We start from the raw sequence: 23,181 nt of genomic DNA on the forward strand, positions 1-23,181 counted from the left end.
CCATTCAGCTGACACCAGCTGTCGGAAAAGCGGAACTGGCTGAAGAGGCCTTTGCCCCTAACCAGCATGGCCACCCTGAGGCTTCGGACTGAGGGCGGCAGAATGGGGATCACGTGAGGAGAATTCCGTTCTTTTATTGGCTTTCTCTCCTGGAAGGGCGGGATACAATAACCCGTGGGGGCCGGCCTTAAAGGACCCGCCGCTAAGTCCGCCCGAGCTCCGCCCCCCGGGGCTGGGCGGGGCCGGCGCGCGGAGGCCGCGTACGGGGGAGCCGCGGTGACCGCCGCCGGCTGCGACGGGAGCCGGAGCGGGTTAACCGCCGAGTCGGCGGGCGGGAGAGCGCGAAGAGCGCGCGCTCGAGGCCGGCTCAGCCGACGGGGGCGCACGGGGGCGCGCGGGCTCCGGCGCGGGGATGGAGGACGCGGTGGCCGGGCCCCGGCTCCGGGCGGCGGCCGAGGCGGCCGAGTCGCGGGCGCAGCCCGGGGTGACGCTGAGGCCCTTCGCGCCGTTCTCGGGGGCGTCCGAGGCCGACGAGGGCGGCGGCGACTGGAGCTTCATCGACTGCGAGATGGAGGAGGTGGACCTGCAGGACCTGCCCAGCGCCACCATCGCCTGCCACCTGGACCCGCGCGTGTTCGTGGACGGCCTATGCCGGGTGAGGACCGGGCCGGGCGGGCCGTCGGGCGGCGGGCGGACACTTGTTGCCCGGAGGAGGCGGCGCGGGTCGCGGCGCCCAGGTCCCGGCCGGCCCGCGGCAACCTCTCCAGCCCGGGCCGCCGGCGGGGCCGGGAGGCGACCCTCAGCGACGCGACCCTCAGCGACGCGGCGACGCCCCCGGCCGCCCTGCCGCGGTCCCCTCCTGGCCCGGCGGGGGCGGGGGCGCGCTCCCGGAGGGTCCCGGGTCCCTGAGCACCTGCCGGGCCGCGCGCGCACCCGGCGCAGGGGCTCTCTGCGCCTCGCCTTTGACGGTGGCTGGTCACCGCCTCCCAGGGACGCTCCGGCCCCCGGGTGTCTACTCGGGTGGGAATAGTAGGGGTGGAGGAAATGAAGTAAGGGACAGTCAAGGGATGAATTCGCACCCGGAGTGGCCGGGAGCTCACACTGCCGCCCCTGGGGCATGTACCGTCGCTCTGCACTTCTCCTTTGGGGAAGGGTCTCCCCTCATTCATAGGGAGCAGGAAACAGACGTGGAGCGGCGACGTGACTCACTGTTCATAAATAGGACAACGTCTCTGCATTCTCAATCTGCACTGTTGGAAGAAAAGCCAATGTTTGGGTGAGGATCTGTGGTTGCTCATTATCCTGTGGCTGGCCAGTTTTGGTCGAATGGTGTTGGGGGGAAGGGACCCATTCTCTAGGCCTTCAGGATAGTCAGGAATCTTGCTCCCTGAAGGGGTGACATGCCACCATCAGGACACTCAGTACATGAGGAGCTGATTTTTTTTTTTTTTTAATCTACCCAGTTTAGAAACTTAGGAGGCTGAGGGGGCAGGTATGAGTAATTAATGGTGGTGGCGGGGAGGAGGGGTTTATTTCAAATCTGCAATTAGTGTGCAGAATAAAATTTGGACAACATAGGCATTGCAGAACAAAGCCTGTCTTTGGGAGACAGGCCTCTTGAGGAGAGCAGCTGATGCTTTCCATGCCTGGCTCTGGGTCTGCATATACTGTCAAGGAACTTGTAGTTGAAGGTTGCTGCCAAGAGGAACACCACTGTGGAACAGAGAATGGTGTGCTCGCGTCCCATTTATTTGTATTTTACGTATGCATCCACTTTCAGAAAGGATTTACAATGGCTGTGTGCTTAGGTGAGCTGTGCATGCTTTCTAAAGCAACGATTGTTATAAAGGCAGGGTCTCCCTCATCGTATTCTAAAACCTTTTCTCTTCCTGAGGCCAAGGTCTAGCCAGTGCATCGAGTCTCTTTCCTAGGGGTCTGAGGCGATCTTTCTAATGGAGCAGGGTCAGGTCGTGTAAGGCTGTGCTTATTTACTTGGGTGTCTAGCAATTCATAGTTTTACAGTCTTCCCAGTAAGTACTGGGGACATTCCTGAAATTGCTTTGTGTGTGATTTTGTCCACTTTGCGCGCTGTTCATTTTAACAAATGTTTGAGACTCTGCCTAGGCCAGGCACTATTCTAGGCTCTGAGGGGACGGCGGTGAGTGGCATCACAACCCTGCCTGCGGGGCTGACCTTTCTGTTGGGGCAACAGACTGTCAACAAATATTAAATATGTCAGGAGGTGATCTTGCTATAGGAAAAAGTAAGACGGAGAAGATAGGGGAAGAGGGAGTGGGGGTCTGGGAGGGGAGGGAGATTGCTGTTTCTGGTTTTTTTTTTTTTTTAGATTTTATTTATTTATTTGACAGAGAGAGACACAGTGAGAGAGGGAACACAAGCAGGCGGAGTGGGAGAGGGAGAAGCAGGCCTCCCGCAGAGCAGGGAGCCCGATGCGGGGCTCGATCCCAGGACCCTGGGATCATGACCTGAGCCGAAGGCAGACGCTTAACGACTGAGCCACCCAGGCGCCCCGCTGTTTCTGTTTTATATTAGATGATCAGTGAAGAGCTTACTGACAAAGTGATATTTTGAGCAGAGACCAAGGGCTTAGCATTCAGTCCTTTATTTATTCTTTTGCTGTGTGTGGAGTGCTTCTTATGTCCCAGGCACTGGCTTAGGCCCATGGGGTAGAGCGGTGAACATGATGAGCTTTCTGCTTATGCTCTAGTGGTTGAGGAGGGGTCTGATAACTGAGAAAAATAAGTGAACAAGTACAGTGGAGAAAGTAACATAGGATGATATGCTAGAGAGTGAGCAAGGAGAGGACAGGGGCTGAGTCCTACCAGTCCTAAGGGGGACACGGTGGTGGTTCGAGTTAGTAAAGAACAGGTGAATCGGGGCAGGACTGAGGGAGTCAGCCAGGGGTGTTGGATCGAGGGGAGGAGGCGGTACTGCTGGAGTCCTAGGCTGGCGGGCTGGAGCTGCAGAAGTGAAGGGGTGGGATTAGGGTGCAGGGAGTGGCAGGGAGGGGACACCCCCCACTTGCTCTGGCTTTCTGGTCTCCTTGGCGGAACCCAGCTGGCAGCCAGGAGGCCAGGGAGCCCAAGCAGTGCAGTCCATAGGTGAGGTCAGCCTTCCAGAGCCCAGAGAAAGGGTAGAGAGGGCAGCGCATGGCCCTGGGGTCAGTGCAAGCAAAGAGGACATGCAGAGAGGTGTCAGCCTGGGACCACTGTAGAGTGAGTGGCCCCAGAAGATCTCTCGGCACAGCTTGGACTTGGCTGGCAGGAGGAAGCTCCTTGCGTAGATTTTGTGTGGCCAGCGTCCAGGCAGAGGGAACAGGAGGGAACAGCAAAGCCAGAAGTTCTCGGCTAGTGGCGAACTGACTGAGGGCGTGAAGGGCACCTCATGGCCATGGCCGAGTGAGAGATGGTAGGGGGTGGCTAAGGTTGGACACAGCCGGGGAATGGTACCATGGGGGGCCTTGGTGGCCCTCGGAGGGGTTGGGATGTTATTCTAACAGCAGAGCAGAGTGGAGAATTGTCTCTCGGGGAAGGAGGGTGGGTGGTCAAGAGAGGAGGCAAGGAGACCCCTTAGGCAGCTCTCGCCTCTCGTTGTCTAGGGGAGCTATGAGGGTGTTTGGATTTGGGTGGGCGTGTTGGAGTTGGAGCCTGTCTTCTCCACCTGGAGGGTCCAGAGCTTCAGAAGGGGGCGGGGAGCTTTGTGCAACATTTCTTGCACAACCCTAAGCTCCCATAAGATGTCAGTCAGTGAAGACACAACATTCACTGGGCTAAGGGAGTCACAGGCCCCGAAGGCAAAGAGCTCTGCTATGAGGGGCAGTGAGAGCAGAAATCACTGGGGGGCGGGGGTAGGGGGGCCTTTGGTGAGCCTTCCAGTAAAAAGAATTTCTCCTTCCGCTGAAACCATCCCTCTAGGTGGGAAGGTATGGCTTCCGGCAGCCTTATTATTTTCAAGGCGGTTCTCCCTCAAGGCCGGCCTGATCCCACCTTTGGGAATGAAGTGAAAATGTCCTGCTTCGGGTCTGTGTCGTCTGACCCCTGAGTGGGCGGACCGCTCACTGTGTTGCTGACGGAGGTCCCTGTGCTGGGGCCTGGCCGTCCCCCGTCCTGAACCAGTCCCTTGGAGGGTCACTGGATGAGTGATGGTTAGCCTGGTAGGGCCGCTAGAACGACATGCCACAGCCTGGGTGGCTTATAAACAACAGACGTTTATTTCTCACCATTCTGGAGGCCAGCGTGGTGGGGTGATGGTCCTCTTCTGGGCTGCAGATTTCTCAATCCATCCTGCTGCGGTGGAAGGGAGGAGGGGGCTGGGGGCGGGGGTGGGGGGCTTTTTCATCAGGGCACTGGTCCCATCCAGAGGGCTCCACCCTCGTGACCTGAACACCCCTAAAGGCCCCACCTCCTCATACCATTACCTTCAGGGGTTAGGATGTCAACGTGTGAATTTGGGGGGGAATATAAACATCCAGACCACGGCAGACGATGTGAAGGAAAAAGACTGTGCCAAACTTCTTTTCCCATGTTCCTATTATTCTCTGACCATAGTCCTGATAGAAAGAAATTGATCTGAACCACCAATTCATTTGGGAATTTATGTCAGAAGTCTTTTTCTAACCATAACAGTTAGGTGTGATAGGTAAAGTTTGTCAGCCAGGTCATCGTCAGTGCTGTAAATAATTTACAATAAATGTGTTCGTTAAATGCTTGTCTAAAAAACAACTAAAACTGTATCATCATTAATTTCAAGTAGTATTACTAGAGAGATTCACGCCATTACAAATGAGTGACAACTTTTATTAAAAGAGGATCATTTTCGGGGCATCTGGGCAGCTCAGCAGGTTAAGTGTTTGACTCTTGATTTCAGCTCAGACCGTGATCTCAGGGTCCTGAGATCAAGCCCCATGCCGGGCTCTGCGCTGGGCGTGGAACCTGCTTAAGATTCTCTCCCTCTCCCTCTGCCCCTCCCCACCCCTCTCTCTCCCTCTCTAAAAAAAAAAGAAAAAGATTATTCTCTCTTGTACAAATATTAGCTTAGCATATCCCATTACTGTTCTGTTTTTACGAACCTTTTTTTTTCCCTGAGAAAGCAAAACAGTGCTTTGAACCAGTAATTGCATGCGCTTTTGCTCATTGGCGGTGGTCCGTTGGTTCCCTAGAATAAGCCCATTTATTCAGTCCTCATCAAGCTCACCAGAAACTTAGGAGTTCTCAAATAATATTCTGTGAGTTTCCAGACAGCGAGCATAGTTCCATAGGGTAATAGAAACAAACACCACTTTTCCTGTTGTCTGAAACATGAATGCGTATTTGACTGATAGAGCTTTGCCTGAAGGCTAAGTCAGAAAATATTAATCATCAGAACATTTACTCTTCTCTAGTGAATAAACTCACTTTCCCTAAGACAAATGTCCACTTAAGATTTGTGATACTGACATGCTTTTCTTTTAGTAGCAGGAAATATTCTGAGAGTCATAAAAGGAGTTTGAGTGGTGGCTTTGAATTCTTTGTATCAGGGAGGACCCCAAGTCCGATTGCACCTTAGCTGCACATGAGAGTCCCTGGGGAGATTTAAATATCGTCCAGGCTCCAGGCCACCCTGACCAGCTGCAGTCTCAGGGGCTGGTAACCGCCTGGAAAGAGTTGCCTAAAAATCTCCCCCAGGCGATTCTAATTGCGAGTCAAGGATGAGGACCATTGTTTTACCTGGAAGGGGTTTTGCCTGACCAGAGGCCTTGCTGTGCCGTGAAAATATCATTGAATAATTGGTCATTGGGTTCCATTTTGAGCCAGATCTGTGCCTTGATTTCCTCCGAGTCTAAAATAGAGTCAGGCTCTTGGTCTGGCGCCTCCCTCCTCTGAGTGGTGTTTGACCTTGTAGCTGGAAAGCTGGATGATTGGCAGTCGGCCCTGGAGCCCTCGCCTTTGGGAGGTGACATATGAGATAAGAGCCTGTACTTTAACATGGGGTTGCCTCCCGGCGCCTTCCTACACATCCCCTCCCGCATCCCCTCCGGCTGCTGCTCAGTCTCCAGCCAAATGGCAGATCCTGGGCTGGTCCTCCCCAAACTCCTGCTTTGGTAGACAAGACACCATCCAGCAGTAATTGATGACTGGGATGTTTTTGAGGTCCAGGGTAGCAGGGCTGGTATGCATCGTTTCTGCTCATAAGATTGTAGGTACTTGGCGGTGTTTCTGTCTGTCCCTGTTCCAAGTCAGTCTGTGGCTGCATGTTGGAAGATGGGACATTCCAGCAGATCCGTAGCAGGCAGGGTCTACGGCGGTATAAACTCCAGGCGCTTTTAGGCCTTTTTACCTTTCGCCCTAGTGTCATGGGCATGTGGTTTCTCCAACTGAAACTATGCCTAAAGTTGCCCCTGAAGCCCCCTGAAGAGTAGAGAGGCGGTAAACCGATGTGGTATGGTTTGATTTACTTGGAAGAGTCCAGAATGTCGTATGTTAAAAAAAAAAAACCCAAAACCTATGTGTTATATACGTGCAAACTTCATTTGAGAATTTATCCACTATTTCCCTAATTTTAGAATTTCTGACGCTTACATAAGTCATGATTCTTCATATCCGTGAGCTCCCTTTGATCCCTCCCCAGCACTCCCTGCGAGAGCAAGTGTGTGGTTCCCTTTCAGCTCCAGCCACCACCACCACGCATTGCTCACAGCATTTTTCCTCAGCAGCAGAAGCTTCAAATGTCATTGCCCGTAGCTGCAGGCTTTCCGAGCCCCAAGACATTACATCAGAGAACAAAAAACAAATCGGCTTTGTGATAGAATAAAATAGCTAAAGCAGAGGCTGTTAGGTTCCGATTCCTGTGTTGATATTTCAGGCTGTAGTCTTCCTCTCTTTCCTTTTAAAAAATGTAATCAGATGGTCGAGTCCGCACTTCGTGTCTCTGTCACCTGAGGGGGGCCCGTTGGCCCTGGTCTGTGACTGCAGGACTCCAGCAGTGGGGGGGGGTGGCAGAGAGAGACCCCCTCGGCATGCATGTTCTACACCCCATTGTCAGGACACACGCCAGGGGCGGTGGGGGAGTCCTTTGAAATACAATTCAGTGGTGAGAGAGAATTTTTTTCTTTTGTAAATACTAATCACCACCCAAAATGTGGGGATGCATAAAAAGAGCTCTTCTGCCCTCATGGGGCAAAACAGATACGCTTTTAAAACATAACATTAGGAAAGTATTAATTACCTTGACTCAAAGTTTGATGTTGGGGGAAGGGTTGGCTTCGTGTATGGATGTCAATCATTGTCGAAACCCTTTGCTGTATTTGATTTAGTTGGCACAGAATGTTTTAATTAATTTATTTTTAACCTCAGTAGATTTATTTATTTATTTATTTAAAAAGATTTTTATTTATTTATTTGACCGAGAAGGAGATAGAGCAGGAACACAAGCAGGGGGAGTGGGAGAGGGAGAAGCAGGCTTTCCGCCAAGCGGGGAGCCCGATGCGGGGCTCGATCCCAGGACCCCGGGATCATGACCTGAGCTGAAGGCAGTCGCTTAACCGACTGAGCCACCCAGGCGCCCCTAACCTCAGGAGATTTAATTGGGGTTGATGTGCTCCCATTCTCCGTCCAAGTGTGTCCATGAAGAGGCAGTGAGTAAGATCTTAAGCATACCTGTCCCACGCACGTATACACTGTGAGGCTGAGGAAGCTATTTGACCCCCTGTGCCTTAGTTTCCCTGCCTGTCAAGTGTGGGGGGTGATAATAGAGCATACATATTATGATGTACATAAAGTGCTTCTCACTGACTGGGACAGAGTAAATGTACGATATACGTTAGTGTACTAGTTATCTACTACTGTGCCCCAAACTAACTCAAAACTTAGTAGTTTAAAACAGGAAATATTATGATCTCCCGGCATCTGAGGATCAGGAATGCAGGGCTGGCTGAGCCTCGAGGCCTCCCTTGTTTCCCTGCCACGGGGACCTCTCTGTAGGGCAGTTCCTGACCTGGCTGCTGGCTTCCCTCAGAGCGAGTGAGGAAGGACATGTGAGGGGCATGGGATTCACAGTCTTTTTGTACCCCGATCTCAGAGGGAGATCCCGCCCCGTGGGCTCCATTCACGAGAAGTGAGGGGCGGGGGGGTGTACAGCAGGACAGGACCCTGGGAGGTGGTCCCCGGGGCCATCTCAGGCTGCCGGCCGCAGGGGCTATTCATGAGTCCACTTCTTTCTTTATAAATGTTTCTTTATAAACGTTTTTGACTTCCTGGGGCAGCTAACATTCAGAACTGTTCATTAAGGTATTTTCTAATCTGATTTTTTTTTAGCTTCAGCCCTAGAAAAGTTTTATTCCCCACAGTTTTAGACCCCACCACTGAACCTACAATTCCTCATTGACAGGATTAGAGTGAGGTTATTAAGTTTCTAAAGGAGCAAAAGCTGTTACAGCCACTATGTTTGTGAAGGAGGGGCTTGGGAAACTAGATCCATGTACTTTGGGAAAAGCCTGTATTTTTCCTTTTGGTACTAATTTCAGCAGGTGCAGGATGAAACTCCCAGGTGAGGTCCTGATCAACGCCACAGAACGAGTATTTGAGGTTGGCCTGAATTGAGATTTAAGAGACGAAAATGTTGCTTAATTCAGAGAGCCGAGTCTGGATTCTTTTTTCACTCAACGTAACAGTAGCTTGTTTTCCTTCCCCCCTTGATATTTCTTGTTCAACCTTCTGCTTTATTTTAAAGATAATAAAGTAGTTCCCGCCCATTAATGTGAAGGCCTTATGTGTAATCTTCTCTTTTCATCTTCCTATGAGGACTCTATGCAATAGGTACTCTTACCGTCCCATTCCATAGATGTGGAAACGGAGGCCAGCAGAGGCCAAGCAGCCTGTCCCGGGCCACAGGGCCAGGAAGTGCCGGCCCTGGGATTCAGACCTCATTTTAGCCAACTCCAGAGCCTGTCTAGTAACCATCTTGCAGTGTGCAGTAATGCACATGAATTTTTCATATCTTCCACATCTTATTGAAACCCCAGGGCAGCTCTGTGAAGAAAGTATTTTTATCCACAGGAAACTGAGGTTCAGATGAGTTACAGCTCTATTCTTCTTTCAGCCATTTATTTATACTTAGCGGATGTAGCTGAGTGCTTGCGGTACATCAGTGACAGCCCTGGCCATATTTTGTGCTCTAGCAGAAGGCAGGGCCAGGGCGCTGGAGCCGGGTAGACCTGGATTGGAATCCTGGCTCCATCGCTTCACTCACTCACTCATTCACTCACTCATTCGTTCATTTGTTCATTCATCCATTCAACCAGTATTTACTGGGTGCCTTCTCTGAGCACTGTGCTGGCTGCAGGACCAGCCACGGGATCCCAGGTGAGTCTGTCACCCTCCCCAGGCCCGGCCTTCCCAGCTGCAGAAGGAAGACAGTGACCCCTCCCCCACAGTCACCGTGAAGTCAGCACAAGGGGGCGCGTGGTGAGTGACAGACACCATCCCTCCCTTCATGGGGCTCACAAGCTAGCAGCAAAGACACGAAATTACATTTTTAAAGTTGTGTGTGTTATGGTACGTATAACCAAGGAGCTTGGGAGATCCATAAAAAACCATGAGTCCTTGGGCTGGTTGCTCAGCCCGATCTCCGTTGCTTCATCTCTAAAGTGAGCAGGTTGAGGGCGCCTGGGTGGCTCAGTTGGTTAAGCGACTGCCTTCGGCTCAGGTCATGATCCTGGAGTCCCTGGATCGAGTCCCGCATCGGGCTCCCTGCTCGGCAGGGAGTCTGCTTCTCCCTCTGACCCTCCCCCCTCTTATGTGCTCTCTCTCGTTCTCTCTCTCTCAAATAAATAAATAAAATCTTTAAAGTGAGCAGGTTGAGTTGGATCATCCCTGTGAGGTCATTTCTGGCTCTCACAACCATGGGCTCTGCACCGTTCCATCAGCGGAACGCAGCCCGTTTGCCCCTTGCTCCTGGGCACCCCCACACGTTAAATCAGACTTTTCCACGTAGGAAGTTGCTCCAGAAGAGAATTTCTCTAGTGTGAATCCAGTTCTCTTCCGCCCGACTTTCCAGCCTTCCACCTGTAGGGGAGACAGAACTTGACCTCTGCTCATCCTCGGTTTTCAGCTGCAGCTCCCTAACAAAAAGATTAACAAGAGAAAAACAGTTATTAAAGTGTGCAGTGCACATCACAAGGGAGAAACCTCAGGGAGATGTAACTCAGCTTATAAGTCCTCTTGAACAAAGAACAACACTTCTGTAGAGGGACAACAGGGCACAGAAAAGCCATCTTTGGCTTCCAAGGGCAGCGAAGTGCAGGAAGGTAAATGTGTGGGAGGAAGGTAGTGGAGGAAGATTGTTTGCAGGTTCCTCTGGTGCCTTCTCTGGGCTGATAGGAGTCTAGGGTCCTCTCCAGTAAAAGGAGAATTTATATCTTGCCTTTAGGCAGAAAAAGGGGGAGAAGATAGTTTTGTTTTTTGTTTTTTTTCTGCCTGTGCTCTTAATTGCCTTCAGCTCAAAATAACTTTTATATCAACGGGGGGTATTTTGGGGTGGCATATTCTGGTTCCTTCACACCCATACTCCTGCCTCCTGTCCTGCACTGGTCAGCAGGAGGCCTGTCTGCTAGTTTGTAGCTGAAGAGAAAGTATATTTCAGCCCCTTGGAAATTTCTGTAGAACCAACCTGAAAAGAAACCATGTCAAGAGAGCATTTTACTGACTCCAGCACCGATTCTGTCCCGTTAGCATTTGAGGCTTTGCCGAAGCTGGCCTCCCAAAGCCAGAACACTCATATGAAATGTGTTTTTAAAAAGTCTCTTGTTTACTGGGGACTTTTCCAAATCCCCTGATGACTATTACTTATTGATAAGGTGACAGTATATCCCATTTGCATGTCCGATCTATGCCTGTCATCCCAGGAAAGTTATTAGTAGTACCCCCTTTGACCCTTAAGTTTGGATGATAAATTATATAATCAGTAATTTATATAATTAATGATTAGCCCCCAATTTATTTGGCACCATTAGTGCCAGATATTTTTGTGTACATCATTTAATTCTTCTTACAACCTTCTAAGATAAATACCATATTTGCCTATTTTATAGAAGAAGAAGGCTTCTTCCCCCTTTGCAAAACTACTCATCACATAGAATCCATTGTAAGCGGGCCTCTGTGGGCACAGAACCAGGGCACGAAGGGCCCTGGGGCGCACACCTTGCATTTCTCCAAGGAGGAATCAAGGCTCAGCGAGGGGATGATGTGTCCTCAGGGGTGCTCCCTGAATATTGGCTAGCACTAGAACAGGTCTCCCTGCCCCCTGGTTTTTATGCTGCTCATTTAATTCTCTGCGAAATAATGTCCTCCGCACTCCCACTCCCGCCCCACCTAGAAGAACCCAGAGCGTGCAAATAATGAGGAGGACAGCTAGAGTCAAGTCAGCCAGGACAGGCAAAACTGTCCCCATGCCTCTGTTAGGGGACTGCACAGAGAGGCAGAGTGAGCTTGGCCCCAGAGCCGATCCAAAATACCAGCACTGGCCACCAGGGGGCAGTAACCTCGCGTGTGTTGTGTGGTGGAGCCGGACTCTCTGACTCAGACTTTAATTCAGGCATCCACAGAAAGTGCGTTTTCATCAGGAAGAAGTCACGCCTGTGCTGCCAAAGAAGCTATTTGAAGATAAGTTTGTAGTTGAAACTTTCAAGTGGAAAGACACCTCCTCCGCTTCCCATGGAAGACCAAGGTTGTGGGAGAGCCACCTCCGGAGGAGCCCCTTCCTTGCTGCTGGGCGACACCGCCGCCTTTGGAATAGGAAACACTCGGTCCTGTGTTCACCTACAGCAATGGTCTTCCTCCTCCAGCCACGCCTGGCCCCCGTTTGTGACTTCCTCTGTCCCATGCTCCGCTTTGCAGTGTGTTGGGACTGTGACTCCAATTATCAGCATAAAGAAATACAAAGGGAACTCACTCAGATGAAACAAACACTATTTCAGAGATAGTGGGAGTTTTCTGATCTGGTTACTACATAGACTATTTTTTTTATTGTATTGTATTTTATTTTATTTTATTTTATTTTATTTTTTTGAGAGAGAGAGAGCAGGAGAGAGAATCTTAAGCAGGCTCCACACCCAGCACGGAGCCGGACGCGGGGCTCGATCTCATAACCCAGAGATCATGACCTGAGTTTAAATCAAGAGTTGGACACTTAACTGACTGGGCCACCCAGGTGCCCTACATAGACTACTTGTAAAAGGTAAAGCAGATAGGTCCCCAGACCTGCGTGGTGGGAAGTGTTCTCTCACATTGGAGAGCCTGTCCTGGGATGAGTCCAGAATTACCCACTGCTCAGGCCATGTGGTGACAGTGTTCTGGGCTGGAGTGGGGACTCTCGGGAACTCGGGCAGATCTTGGCTGTGCCTGCACACCTACCTTTGTGTCCTAAGCTGCAGATCTTGGACAGTGATGGAGACCACCTCAGGTCTGGGTCAGTACTCTGTAAACTCTTTTGCAGCCCCTAAAAACAGACCACCTGTCAGAAAAATCTGCTAGGTTATCTACAGTTGAATGGTCTGGAAGACAGTTGCAGATGTCTGGCAACATCAGGGTTGGTTTGTATCTGTATGTCTCTTTCTAGCAGAGCTGAATCTAAGATGTAGCCTTCCAGCTCAACCACCTGTTTATCCCAACACAATATTTGCAGAACATTTTCATTTTTAAAATAAATTCTGAATCTGTGTATTTCTTTGAAGCGGTCAATAAATTTGCAGGAGTAACACTTTGACCCTAATTTGCTCTGTTTTGTCAAATATTTATTCTTGACGTATATTGGGAAAGACTGTTACTCAACAAGATGCGTTGTAACCTCCACATTTTGAGTATTTCAGTTCCATAAAGCAAGCTGGGGAAAATGACCTGGTTCTCAGCACGGTGAGTTGGCCCTAGCCTGTGGCGTGAGCGAGGTGGGGTGGCAGGTAGGGAGGTTGTATGCTGGGGGATGACTCCCTGCCCTTGCTGGAGAGGGTTTTTGTGCAGAGGACAGAATGGAGCATCCCATGCTGGAATGAAGCCATACAGCGGGCCACCCCCTAGGCTGTGGCTGAGATTCTGAACTTCCTCTTCAACCTGTGAACAGAGGATGAGGTGGTGCGTTCACTTTTCCTGGATGCTGTGAGGATTAAACCCAGCAAGGCAGTGTCTGGGGTGGCATCTGATGGCAGGAGATACTCCAAAATATGTGTGTAGTCTTTATTCAGGACCCCGTTTTAACAGCAATGAATGTATCATTAGATGATGTTGTATATTGGGTTGCCATTTAGTTTTTGTTTGTTCATTTATTACCTTTTCCTCCTTCCTTTTCTCTGTTGGATAGCATGGGGGCCACCTTGGCAGGATCACCTACTTGCAGGTTCCCCTGCTGCTTATCATTCATCTTACTTGTATGGCTCATCCCCATAAGTGCCCACCCTCTTTTATGGACAGATACATACGGTGCTTTGGTGCCGTACATGGTAAAAAGTGGTACGATGGTGAGGTTAGGAGGGTGAGCCCCAAAGCCAAGTCAGCCTGAATTCAAATCCCAGCTCTATTGGCAACTGCCGTGTGACCTTGGCAAGTAACTTTTCTGTGCTTTGGTCTCTTTGTTTTTAAACTGGGTAATCGAAGTACCCACCTCACAGGGTTGTGAACATAGGGAACAAGGGCAGGCCACCCCAAAATGTGCCACTTTGGCATGTGGGTTATTTTAAATAGAAGTTATTTAAGAGCCAGCCTGTGCAGGAAGGACACTCCTACCCTCCTCTGTCCCCCTGAAAGCAGGAAATAAGCCTCCCTGCAGAAGGTACCCTCCCTGTACCAGGAGGTGAAGAGACAGCCTTATCACCAGAAATGAATTCAGGGCCAAGAAAGCTATATAAATAACCCTGTTGCTTTTTACTAGCTTACTACCCCAGCCCAAATTCTGATTAGAATTCCTTACTAATTGAAGCCCCCAAACTTAAGTCTTCTTTGTCCTGTCAATTCCTTATGGATTTATTGTCTCTTTGTCTAAAAAGTATAAAAACTGTCTTTTTCCTTGGTCATTTCTTTGGTCAGTTTCATTATCGGGCCTCCGTGCACACATAATAAAACTTAATGGTTTTTAAAATTTTTTCTCCTGTTAATCTATCTCACGTCAGCTTAATTTTTAGTCCTGCTGGAAGACCTTAAAAGGTAGAGGAAGAATTTTTCCTTCCCTAAATAAGGATGAGAGAAGAGCATATAAATTGTTAACCTTAAAAATAAAACTGTCAGTATTATATGTCAACTGTACTTCAATTTAAAAAATAAACAGTAGTCTCTAGGTAACTAAAAATAAATAAAGCAAAATAAAGCTATTAGTTATTTTACCAGCAAAAATGGGTTTATACAGGAATAACAGAATTACAATCCCAGACCAGCTATGGCAAAACTACAGGCAAGTCTGATGAACAAAGCAGAGGAATCCTCTTTTATAGAAGAAAGGGGGAGTTTGGGAGGGCCGTGTAAACAAAAAAATCCATTGGCCTGAACTGGGAGTTCAAGTGTAGTGGCTTCTCATTGGCTGGGCTGTGACTGTCTCTCATTGGCTGAGCTGTGACTGTCCCTCATTGGCTGGGCTGTGACTGCCCCTCATTGGCTGGGCTGTGACTGTCCCTCCTTGGCTGAGCTGTGACTGTCCCTCATTGGCTGGGCTGTGACTGTCTCTCATTGGCTGGGCTGTAACTGTCTCTCATTGGCTGAGCTGTTGCTGGGAGAGGAGAAAACCCTTCCTCCTCCTATGGGGTGATAAAGTAGTATCCTTGTGCAAGGTAACTCGCTCCCTGCAACTGACAAGAGGCAGGGTGTTAGCTCACCGTACTTCCTGGCTTCCCGTCTTAGTGAGGTTTTCCTTTGTTAATTTTCACAAAATAAGGCGCTAACAATAATACTAGTCTCCAAATAAGTGTTTAGTACTTGTTAGCAATCTCATTAAAATTATTAAAATGCAAATATTAAAGTGTCTGTTGCTCACTGCTGTTTATCCTGTGCCTACAACAGAGCCTGCCACATAGTAGGCACTCAATAAATATTAAGTGCAGCAGTAGAAGTAAAACACATACAAATGTGTTTTAAGTCCATTAAATATTAAGCCTTATTTTCCCAGGAGTTTCCCACACATGTGAGCACACGTATGAAATTAACAGGCTGAGGTGCGGCTGGATGTAGCAAGAGGTGTCATACCAGAATATTAAAAATGGCCTGTCAGCATTTGTAAATGCTGCTACAAAGTTGTAGCTCTGCTACAAAGTTGAAAACAAACCTAAGAAACTAAACACTTTGTAAAAATAATCTCAAATAAGACAATGGTTGTAAAAACCATTAACTAAAGCATAAAATCATTAATGCTGATGATAAATCCTAGGCTTCCTGGCACAATTAAAAAAAATTCTGTAATTGAAAAATAAATAGCATGTTTGCTGGGGAGGCTTTTTCTCACTCTTGCCATCTATTTCTTCTTTCTTCTTTCCCTTTTCTTCTCTCTCCCTTCTCTTTCATTGTTCTTAGAATGCCCTTGAGGAGACACACACATCTTTTCAGAAATTCACTGACATCTGCTAGATCTCCATTTACTGCACCAGCCAGCCTCTAGCACCCTTGATAGAAGGTGGCTGGTCATTCCTTGCCAAATCTTGTCCCTAAGAAGGCAAAATCAGCTTGTGATCTTATCTCTGAAGGCTGCCCTGGTTTCCATTAGATGGTGGCAGGAAAGATGACCTTCTGTAATGAAATGCATGCTGTCTGCTTAGTACTCAGTGGCCTGCTGTGCTTTTAATTAAATGAACCAATCTTTGAAAACTTTATTGTTATCCCCATAGCAGCATGTCACCCACCAGTCTGTCCCCAGTTCCAGTAATTCCAGATGATTCCATCATAGGGCGGCAGCAGTGGGGGGACCTAAGGTTGGGCTTTAGCAGTGTGGGATCTGGGCTCATACTTCTTAGAGCCAGTTCTCTGTGCTTCTGGTCTAGGATAACTCACCCCTTGTCCTTTTAGGCAGAGAGCACTGCTATTATAAGCTGGCTTTAGCAAAGAGTTTACATACCATTGTGTGAGGTCCACAGTGTGCTGGTGGAACGGTATTTAATGGCATTAGGGAGAACTTTCTGAAGAGCACAACTCATAATAAGTACATTTGCTGAGTGCCAACCATGGCTTATTACATTTGCCTAGATTGCTGTTTGATTTGAAGAGTAATTCATTCTAAAAGTAATATTTAGGGGCGCCTGGGTGACTCAGTCGGTTGGGCGTTTGCCTTTTTCTCACGTCATGATCTCAGGGTCCTGGGATCAAGCCCTGTGTTGGGATCCCTGCTCAGCAGGGAGTCTGCTTCTTCTTCTCCCTCCACCTCTCCCCTTGCTCATGCTCTCTCTCTTTCATAAATAAATAGAATCTTTTAAAATAAATAAATGTAATATTTGGTTGTCCAAATGAATAAAAGCATTTACTAAAAATTCCCCATCCTCTTCTCTCAACCTGTTTGTTAGAAATAGCCTCTGTTGAGTTTTATGTGTACTGTTTTATGCATGTTCTATGCATGTATAAACATGTATATGGTGTATATAAAGAGATAAATGCAACTAAATATATACCATGTATATATATTTATATAGTATCGTACTGTATATGCTCTCTTGCCACTTATCTTTTTAAAATATTTTGGACATCTTTCCAATAATTCCGTGCATTTCTTTTGATGACTACATGGCATTTCATTATAAGAATGTAACATTTAGGGTGCCTGGGTGGCTCAGTTGGTTAAGCGACTGCCTTCGGCTCAGGTCATGATCCTGGAGTCCCAGGATCGAGTCCCACATCGGGCTCCTTGCTCAGCAGGGAGTCTGCTTCTCCCTCTGACCCTCCCCCCTCTCATGCTCTCTCTCTCTCTCTCATTCTCTCTCAAATAAATAAATAAAATCTTTAAAAAAAAAAAAAAAAAAGAATGTAACATTTAACCAGCAGTTTCTACTGATAGACATTTAGGTTGTTTTCTGGTTTTTTTTTTCCCCCATTATAAACATTATTGCAAGCAGCTCCTTAGTTATATATATATTGGTTTACTTCTGTAAATACGTATGTGAGTTAGATTTCTAGAAGTAGAATTTCTGAATCAGAGGGTATAGGGATTTTACATACTGATAGATACTGCCAATTTGCTCTCCAAAATGTTTATACGAATATATATTACTTCCTGCATAAAACTTCCTCTTTCCCCACATTCTTCCCAACAAAGGGGATTATAAATCCTTTTGGATCATTGCCAAGATCATTCAGAGGTGAAAAATAGTATCTTTTTGTTTGAATTTGTTTTTCCTTAATTTGGAACAAGGTTGACCATCTTTTATGCTTATTGATCATTTGTTGATTTTGTTTTGTTTTTGTTGTTCCTATAAATTGATTGTTTATATCTTTTGCTACTTTTCTGGTATGTTTCTGGACTGTACTTATGCATCCAGAAGAATTTCCTGTATGAAAGGAACCGGTATTGGGCGCCTGGGTGGCTCAGTTGGTTAAGCGACTGCCTTCGGCTCAGGTCATGATCCTGGAGTCCCTGGATCGAGTCCCGCATCGGGCTCCCTCCTCGGCGGGGAGCCTGCTTCGCCCTCTGACCCTCCCCCCCTCTCATGATCTCTCTATCTCATTCTCTCTCTCAAATAAATAAATAAAAAAAAAAAAAAGAAAGGAACCGGTATTTTATCACATATATTGCAGACATTTCCCCCACTTTGCCATTTGACTTTATGTGGTTGTTTTTTTTTTTTTTTAAGATTTTATATTTTTGACAGAGAGAGACATAGTGAGAGCAGGAACACAAGCAAGGGGAGTGGGAGAGGGAGAAGCAGGCTTCCCGCAGAGCAGGGAGCCCGATGTGGGACTCGATCCCAGGACCCTGGGATCATGACCTGAGCCGAAGGCAGACGCTTAACGACTGAGCCACCCAGGCACCCTACTTTATGTGGTTTTTATCCCACAGTAATTTTTACTCTTTTTATTTGTAATAGAGATGTAGGAATTTTGCCTTTTGGTCTTCTGGGTTTGTTTCATGCCTACAGAGTCCTTTCCTGGGCCAAGATGTATAGGAGTATGTTTTTTTCTAGTACTTTAATGTTTTATTTTTGATGTTTGCCTTTAATTCTTTTTTTTTTTTTTGCCTTTAATTCATTGGCCATTTTGGTATAAGGAGTAAGATAGGCTTCTGGTTTTCTTTTTTGCATGTTACCTGTGAGTTCCAAACTGTATAGATTTGAAATATACCCAGGTGGCCAAATGTACTGGAATCAGGGCTCTGCTGTGAATCTTTTTGTCCATTTCGGAACCAGTTTCGTGCTACTGTGCTGACTGCAGCCTTGCATGGTGGCCCTTGTATAACAATCCATGCGTCTGTTCCCCCCCGTTCTTCTCTTCCAGTATTTATTTGCCTGGCCAGTTTCATTTGCTTATTCTTCTCCGCAAACTTTAGAAGCATTCACTCTGTCATGTTCAGACTATCCTCCACCCCCTATGAATAACGACATAAGAAATGCAACAACCAAACCTGTTGGTATTTTGTGAGATTGCTTTGGGTTTATAGTTACTTAGGGAATATTGGCATCTTTAAATATTATGTTTCAATAATGTTCTACTAATTTGGGCCATCTTTATGCCACCAATATATGCCAGTGTCTTTGTATAGATCCTGTCTATTGTCTTTAGTTTGTATTCATGTTTTAGATTCTTAGATATACATATTTTTATGTAAACTTAAGAAATGTGTTAAAATATGAGCTTGCTTTTTCTATTATACTGACTTTTACTTTCATATAAAGAAAATTCTTGTTTCTATGATGTATTAACTTTGTAACCACCCACCGTACTAAAGTCTCTTACAGTTTCTAAGAGGGGTTCAATTGATTTTTTTTTTTTTTTAAAGATTTTATTTATCCATTTGACAGAGAGAGAGACAGTGAGAGAGGGAACACAAGCAAGCAGGGGGAGTGGTAGAGGGAGAAGCAGGCCCCCCGCGGAGCAGGGATCCCGATGCGGGGCTCGATCCCAGGACCCTGGGATCATGACCCGAGCCGAAGGCAGACGCTCAACGACTGAGCCACCCAGGCAGCTTGATTCTTTTGCATTTGTCAGGTATAAAATCATATCATCTGCAAATAGTGATGATTTGCCATCTTCTTTGCAACACTCTGTGTTTTATTCTCTTAGCCACATGGCACTTGAACAATAATTATATGGTGCCAGATGGCATCCTTATCTTGTATCCACCTTCTAAGGGGAGCGTGCTCGTGTTTTTACCATTGACCGTCACCTTGGTGTGGCGGTATGGCATTTTAACTTACCTGCAGGTATCTTTAACAAATGGTTGCACACAGAAAACACATCCAGCACTCTTTTGCTTTTAAGTAGACTCTAATCTCGCACTCGATTCTCCTTTTCAAGAAGTGACCTGAAGGATGTTCTATGAACCGTATGTCACCGCCTCCCTAGTCTTGACACTGCCCAGTGGAACTCTGTGTTGATGGAAAGGTTCTTTTTTTTTTTTTCTTTAAAGATTTTATTTATTTATTTGAGAGAGAGAGAATGAGAGAGAGCACATGAGAGGGGGGAGGGTCAGAGGGAGAAGCAGACTCCCTGCTGAGCAGGGAACCCGATGCGGGACTCCATCCAGGGACTCCAGGATCATGACCTGAGCCGAAGGCAGACGCTTAACCGACTGAGCCACCCAGGCGCCCGGAAAGGTTCTTTATCTCTGCTGCTCAGTACAATAGCCACTGAGCCAGTGAGCATTTGAAATATGGTGGATATGAACAAGGAGCTGAATGCTTAATTTCATTTCACTTTAATTACTGTAAATTATCACATGCTGTGGAGCGCTTAAAATGTGGCTGGTGCTACCAAGGAACTGGATTTCTTATTTTAAGTTGTAGTAACTTTAATTGAAATAGCCCCATGTGGCTAGTGGCTGCAGAATCAGGCAGCATGGTTCGGCCTTCATATCATGCAAGGATAGGACACGAGCTCTAGAAACCCCCTGGTGGCCCCTTGGTGTGCTCGGAGAGGTTGGAATTGGCCCCAAATCACACAGCAAGTTCACGACTAACCTGTAGTGAGATGGCCAGCCAGGCTCCTTGTTCTCATCTGCAGCTTGTCCCACTATGCCTGATCCTCCCCTTCCTCCTCACTTCCTGTTTCCCTCCTTGAAGTGACAACCACATCCGGGTGTGTGCAGACCAATGAGCAGTCACTAAACACGCCTTAGCCCCACCGACTTCATCACCAGGTGGGTTGACCCTGGGGCCTGTGCCGTTGGTGAGTTTTCAGCTGAGCTTCCTTGCTCTGTTCTGCAAGGGGAACAGGTAGTGCGGGGGGCCTGGAGCCCGTCCCCTGACTGTCCAGGGCCCATGCCTGGCCTCTCTGCAGGTGGGCTTGAAAGCACCACTAGGCACTTTGTTCTAGCCTCCTCAGGAAGTGCTAGTACCGTGCCCTTTGGGTCCAAACGTATTTTCTAGTCTTTTTCCTACAAGATGGTAAACATCTGCGCCTCCAGCAAGACAGCAGAATGTTGCTTCTACCCCCATGACTAATCTAAACCTGAAGGGAACTCATGTCGGCTGAGTTGGAGAGTTGGAGAAGAGTATAAAGAAAGGACAGCCAGGGCGCCTGGGTGGCTCAGTTGGTTAAATGTCTGACTCTTGATTTCGGCTTAGGTCATGATCTCAGGGTTGTGGGATCGAGCCCCGTGTTGGGCTCTGTGCTCAGCAGGGAGTCTGCTTGAGATTTTTCTCCCTCTTCCCCTCCCCGCACTTGCTCACAGGTGCGCTCTCTCTCTGTCTCTCTCTGAAAAAAAAAAAAAAAAAGGCAGAGCCTCCAGGAGGGCCCTGGGCCTGGGGCTCCAGCATCCGGTTGGGTGTCCCAGTGATGAAGAAACCATGGCAATGCTCACAAGTCATTTGGAACTTTCCGACTCTAACCAACCCTGTCCCTCTTACCCCAGGGCTTTCCTGGGCAGTCCCTTGGGGCCACCACTGGCATTCTCCTTGACTTTCCCTTACCGCCAGCCAGTCAATCCCATGAAGCAGGAGTGACCGACCCCACAAAGAACACTTTGCTTTGCAGCCAGGCAGTCTTCCGTGAACGTGAAGACCCTGTGAGGTACACACTGTCGCACTGTCATTCGAGGCTCCCCCAAAGGGGTAGTTCTCGGCTCCTCTTCAGGAAACATTCTCTTTTATAGCTGTGTCTCTGACTGCAACATCCTATCTTCCCACATGCTTGTTTACTGGTCCTGTTTCCTCTGGACAGGTCATATCCTTTGCCTGATTCAGTGGGCAGACTGTTTATTTTAGGTAGGTCTAGTTTCCTACCAAAGGGTCAGGGCAGAAATTCCTCTGATCTTATCAACCGATATGTAACATTTTGGTACCTTTTCGGTGTTGCAGTAATTCTGAAAATAATCACTTGCCCATTATGCTGAATAAGAGCATAAGAATACAGATAGCACCTATCACCCAGCCCTCCAGCCTCAGAACAAAAAACAAGTGTAAACAAGCGGTTCTTTCCTACACATGTTATAACACTGTAAGTCTGCCTGGGGCAGTGGTCACCCAGGGCATAAGTTACTCTCGTAATCTGTGCACCTGCTCCTTGAAGGCAGGACTATCCCTGGTTCGCCCTGTACCCCGACCTGAGACCTGGTATGCAGGAACCCTCTATCAGTGTCTGCCCAAGGAATGACAGTGGGCAGCTCATGTATATTTGGTGGGAAGGGAGACCCAGGAAGCCAGAACCTACGTAGCCCAGAACTTTCATGAAGAGAATGCCCACAACAGTTTTCTTCTGTTTTTCTAGACCTTCTACTAAACCTATTTGCTGTTCTGGAAACTGTGCATATCCTTTGTCCATGCTTGGCTCAGCAGCCAGAGGGCTCCTCAGCCCCACCGCATAACCCTTGGGGCCCGTTGCCTCCATCTTTTGGAGGCTCGGTGTCCTCAACCTAGAAAGCCGGCATGGTTGTTGCATTCCAGGCTGCCTCAGGCTCCCTACCCAGCCTGAGTGGCTCATCATCCAGGAACACTTCACGTTCTTAGTACACGCAAAAGATAGCAGACATACTCGCTTGGTTAGTGTCCCTTTGAAACATCTCTCAGGGAAGCTCGTGATTCAGGGTGGCACCTCAGCCCACTCATAAGCCAAATCTTCTTCATAACTATTCAATTATTTTTTAATTTGTGACGAGGCACTTAGAGGGTCAGCCAAGGGACAGTGAGCTTCACATATGCTAAAACTAGGTTGTGCCTGGCTGGCAGTCATAGGCACTTTGCAAGCTCGTGGTTGATGGGTTGAGAGCTAATTAGTATCATGTCAAAACATGAAATTGCCAGTATCTGAGCATTTTTCACCTAAAGATATTGGTGCTTCACTGTTATGCCTCTGTCCATGACCGTGTTTCCCATTTAAGACCATCTCCATAACGAAAGCAAGATTGAGAGCATCCTTTGAGGTCCTAGTGTATACAAACTGGGGTCCAATGTTAGTGTAATGTGGGTGAGGGAAGATCTGGCTCATTTCCCAGTGAAGGCCACCAGCGTTTCTCTGTGACACCGCCCAGTGTTGGCACATAGCCGTGCGCACGGATGGGTCTTCTGTGCCCTGAAGCCCTCGTGACTGCTCAGCCCCCAGGGCCCCATCCTCTGTGTCTCCATGTTTCCATACACACTTAAGAGAAACGGCACTACGATCCATTCCCACGTTCTCCTGGAGCTCCAGTGAGGTCAAGCCATTGAGACTTTCCTGTACTTGTAGATTGACATTTCCGTATTAATCACTAGAGTATATACAAGTTATATAGGAAAATCTGATCGTGGACAGATGGCCTCAGCCACGAAGTGTTTGTTTTGTTTTGTTTTTTTCATGGAATCAGAAAACACAACTAACAGATGATTGGCTTCTGTTCTCTTTTTAAGGTTGCGTAAATCAACGTGGGCCCTTGATAAATGGTTCTATTCTTAGAGACTTTGAATCCTGGTGTCGAACAGTGACAGGCACCTGGATGGCCCCAGAAAGGTGGCTTGGGTGGGAGAGGGGGTCCGGGATTTGTGTGGGTGTGAGGGGACAAATTGTCCCATTTTACTGACTTGCTGCCTAATCCTAGTGTTGGGGA

The 23,181-nt window shown here is 47.9% G+C and overlaps 1 protein-coding gene and 1 long non-coding RNA gene across 2 annotated transcripts in view; both read left to right on the forward strand.

The window, feature by feature from the left end:
* The first annotated feature begins 261 nt into the window (after window positions 1-261).
* Window positions 262-23,181, forward strand: part of RCAN1 (regulator of calcineurin 1) — a 96,702-nt gene continuing 73,782 nt past the window's right edge. The window contains exon 1 of the mRNA XM_081799684.1: window positions 262-655. Within this exon, the coding sequence (XP_081655810.1) occupies window positions 413-655 (243 nt within the window). The 5' untranslated portion in view covers window positions 262-412. The remainder of the gene's footprint in view (window positions 656-23,181) is intronic.
* On the forward strand, window positions 19,136-21,840 carry LOC145716398 (uncharacterized). The gene is made up of 2 exons (XR_014139032.1): window positions 19,136-19,547; window positions 19,760-21,840. It is a non-coding gene; the product is annotated as an uncharacterized LOC145716398 (long non-coding RNA).

The sequence above is a fragment of the Leptonychotes weddellii genome, chromosome 1, assembly GCF_054177405.1.
Source record: "Leptonychotes weddellii isolate Sample4059 chromosome 1, ASM5417740v2, whole genome shotgun sequence".
NCBI classification, from domain to species: domain Eukaryota; kingdom Metazoa; phylum Chordata; class Mammalia; order Carnivora; family Phocidae; genus Leptonychotes; species Leptonychotes weddellii.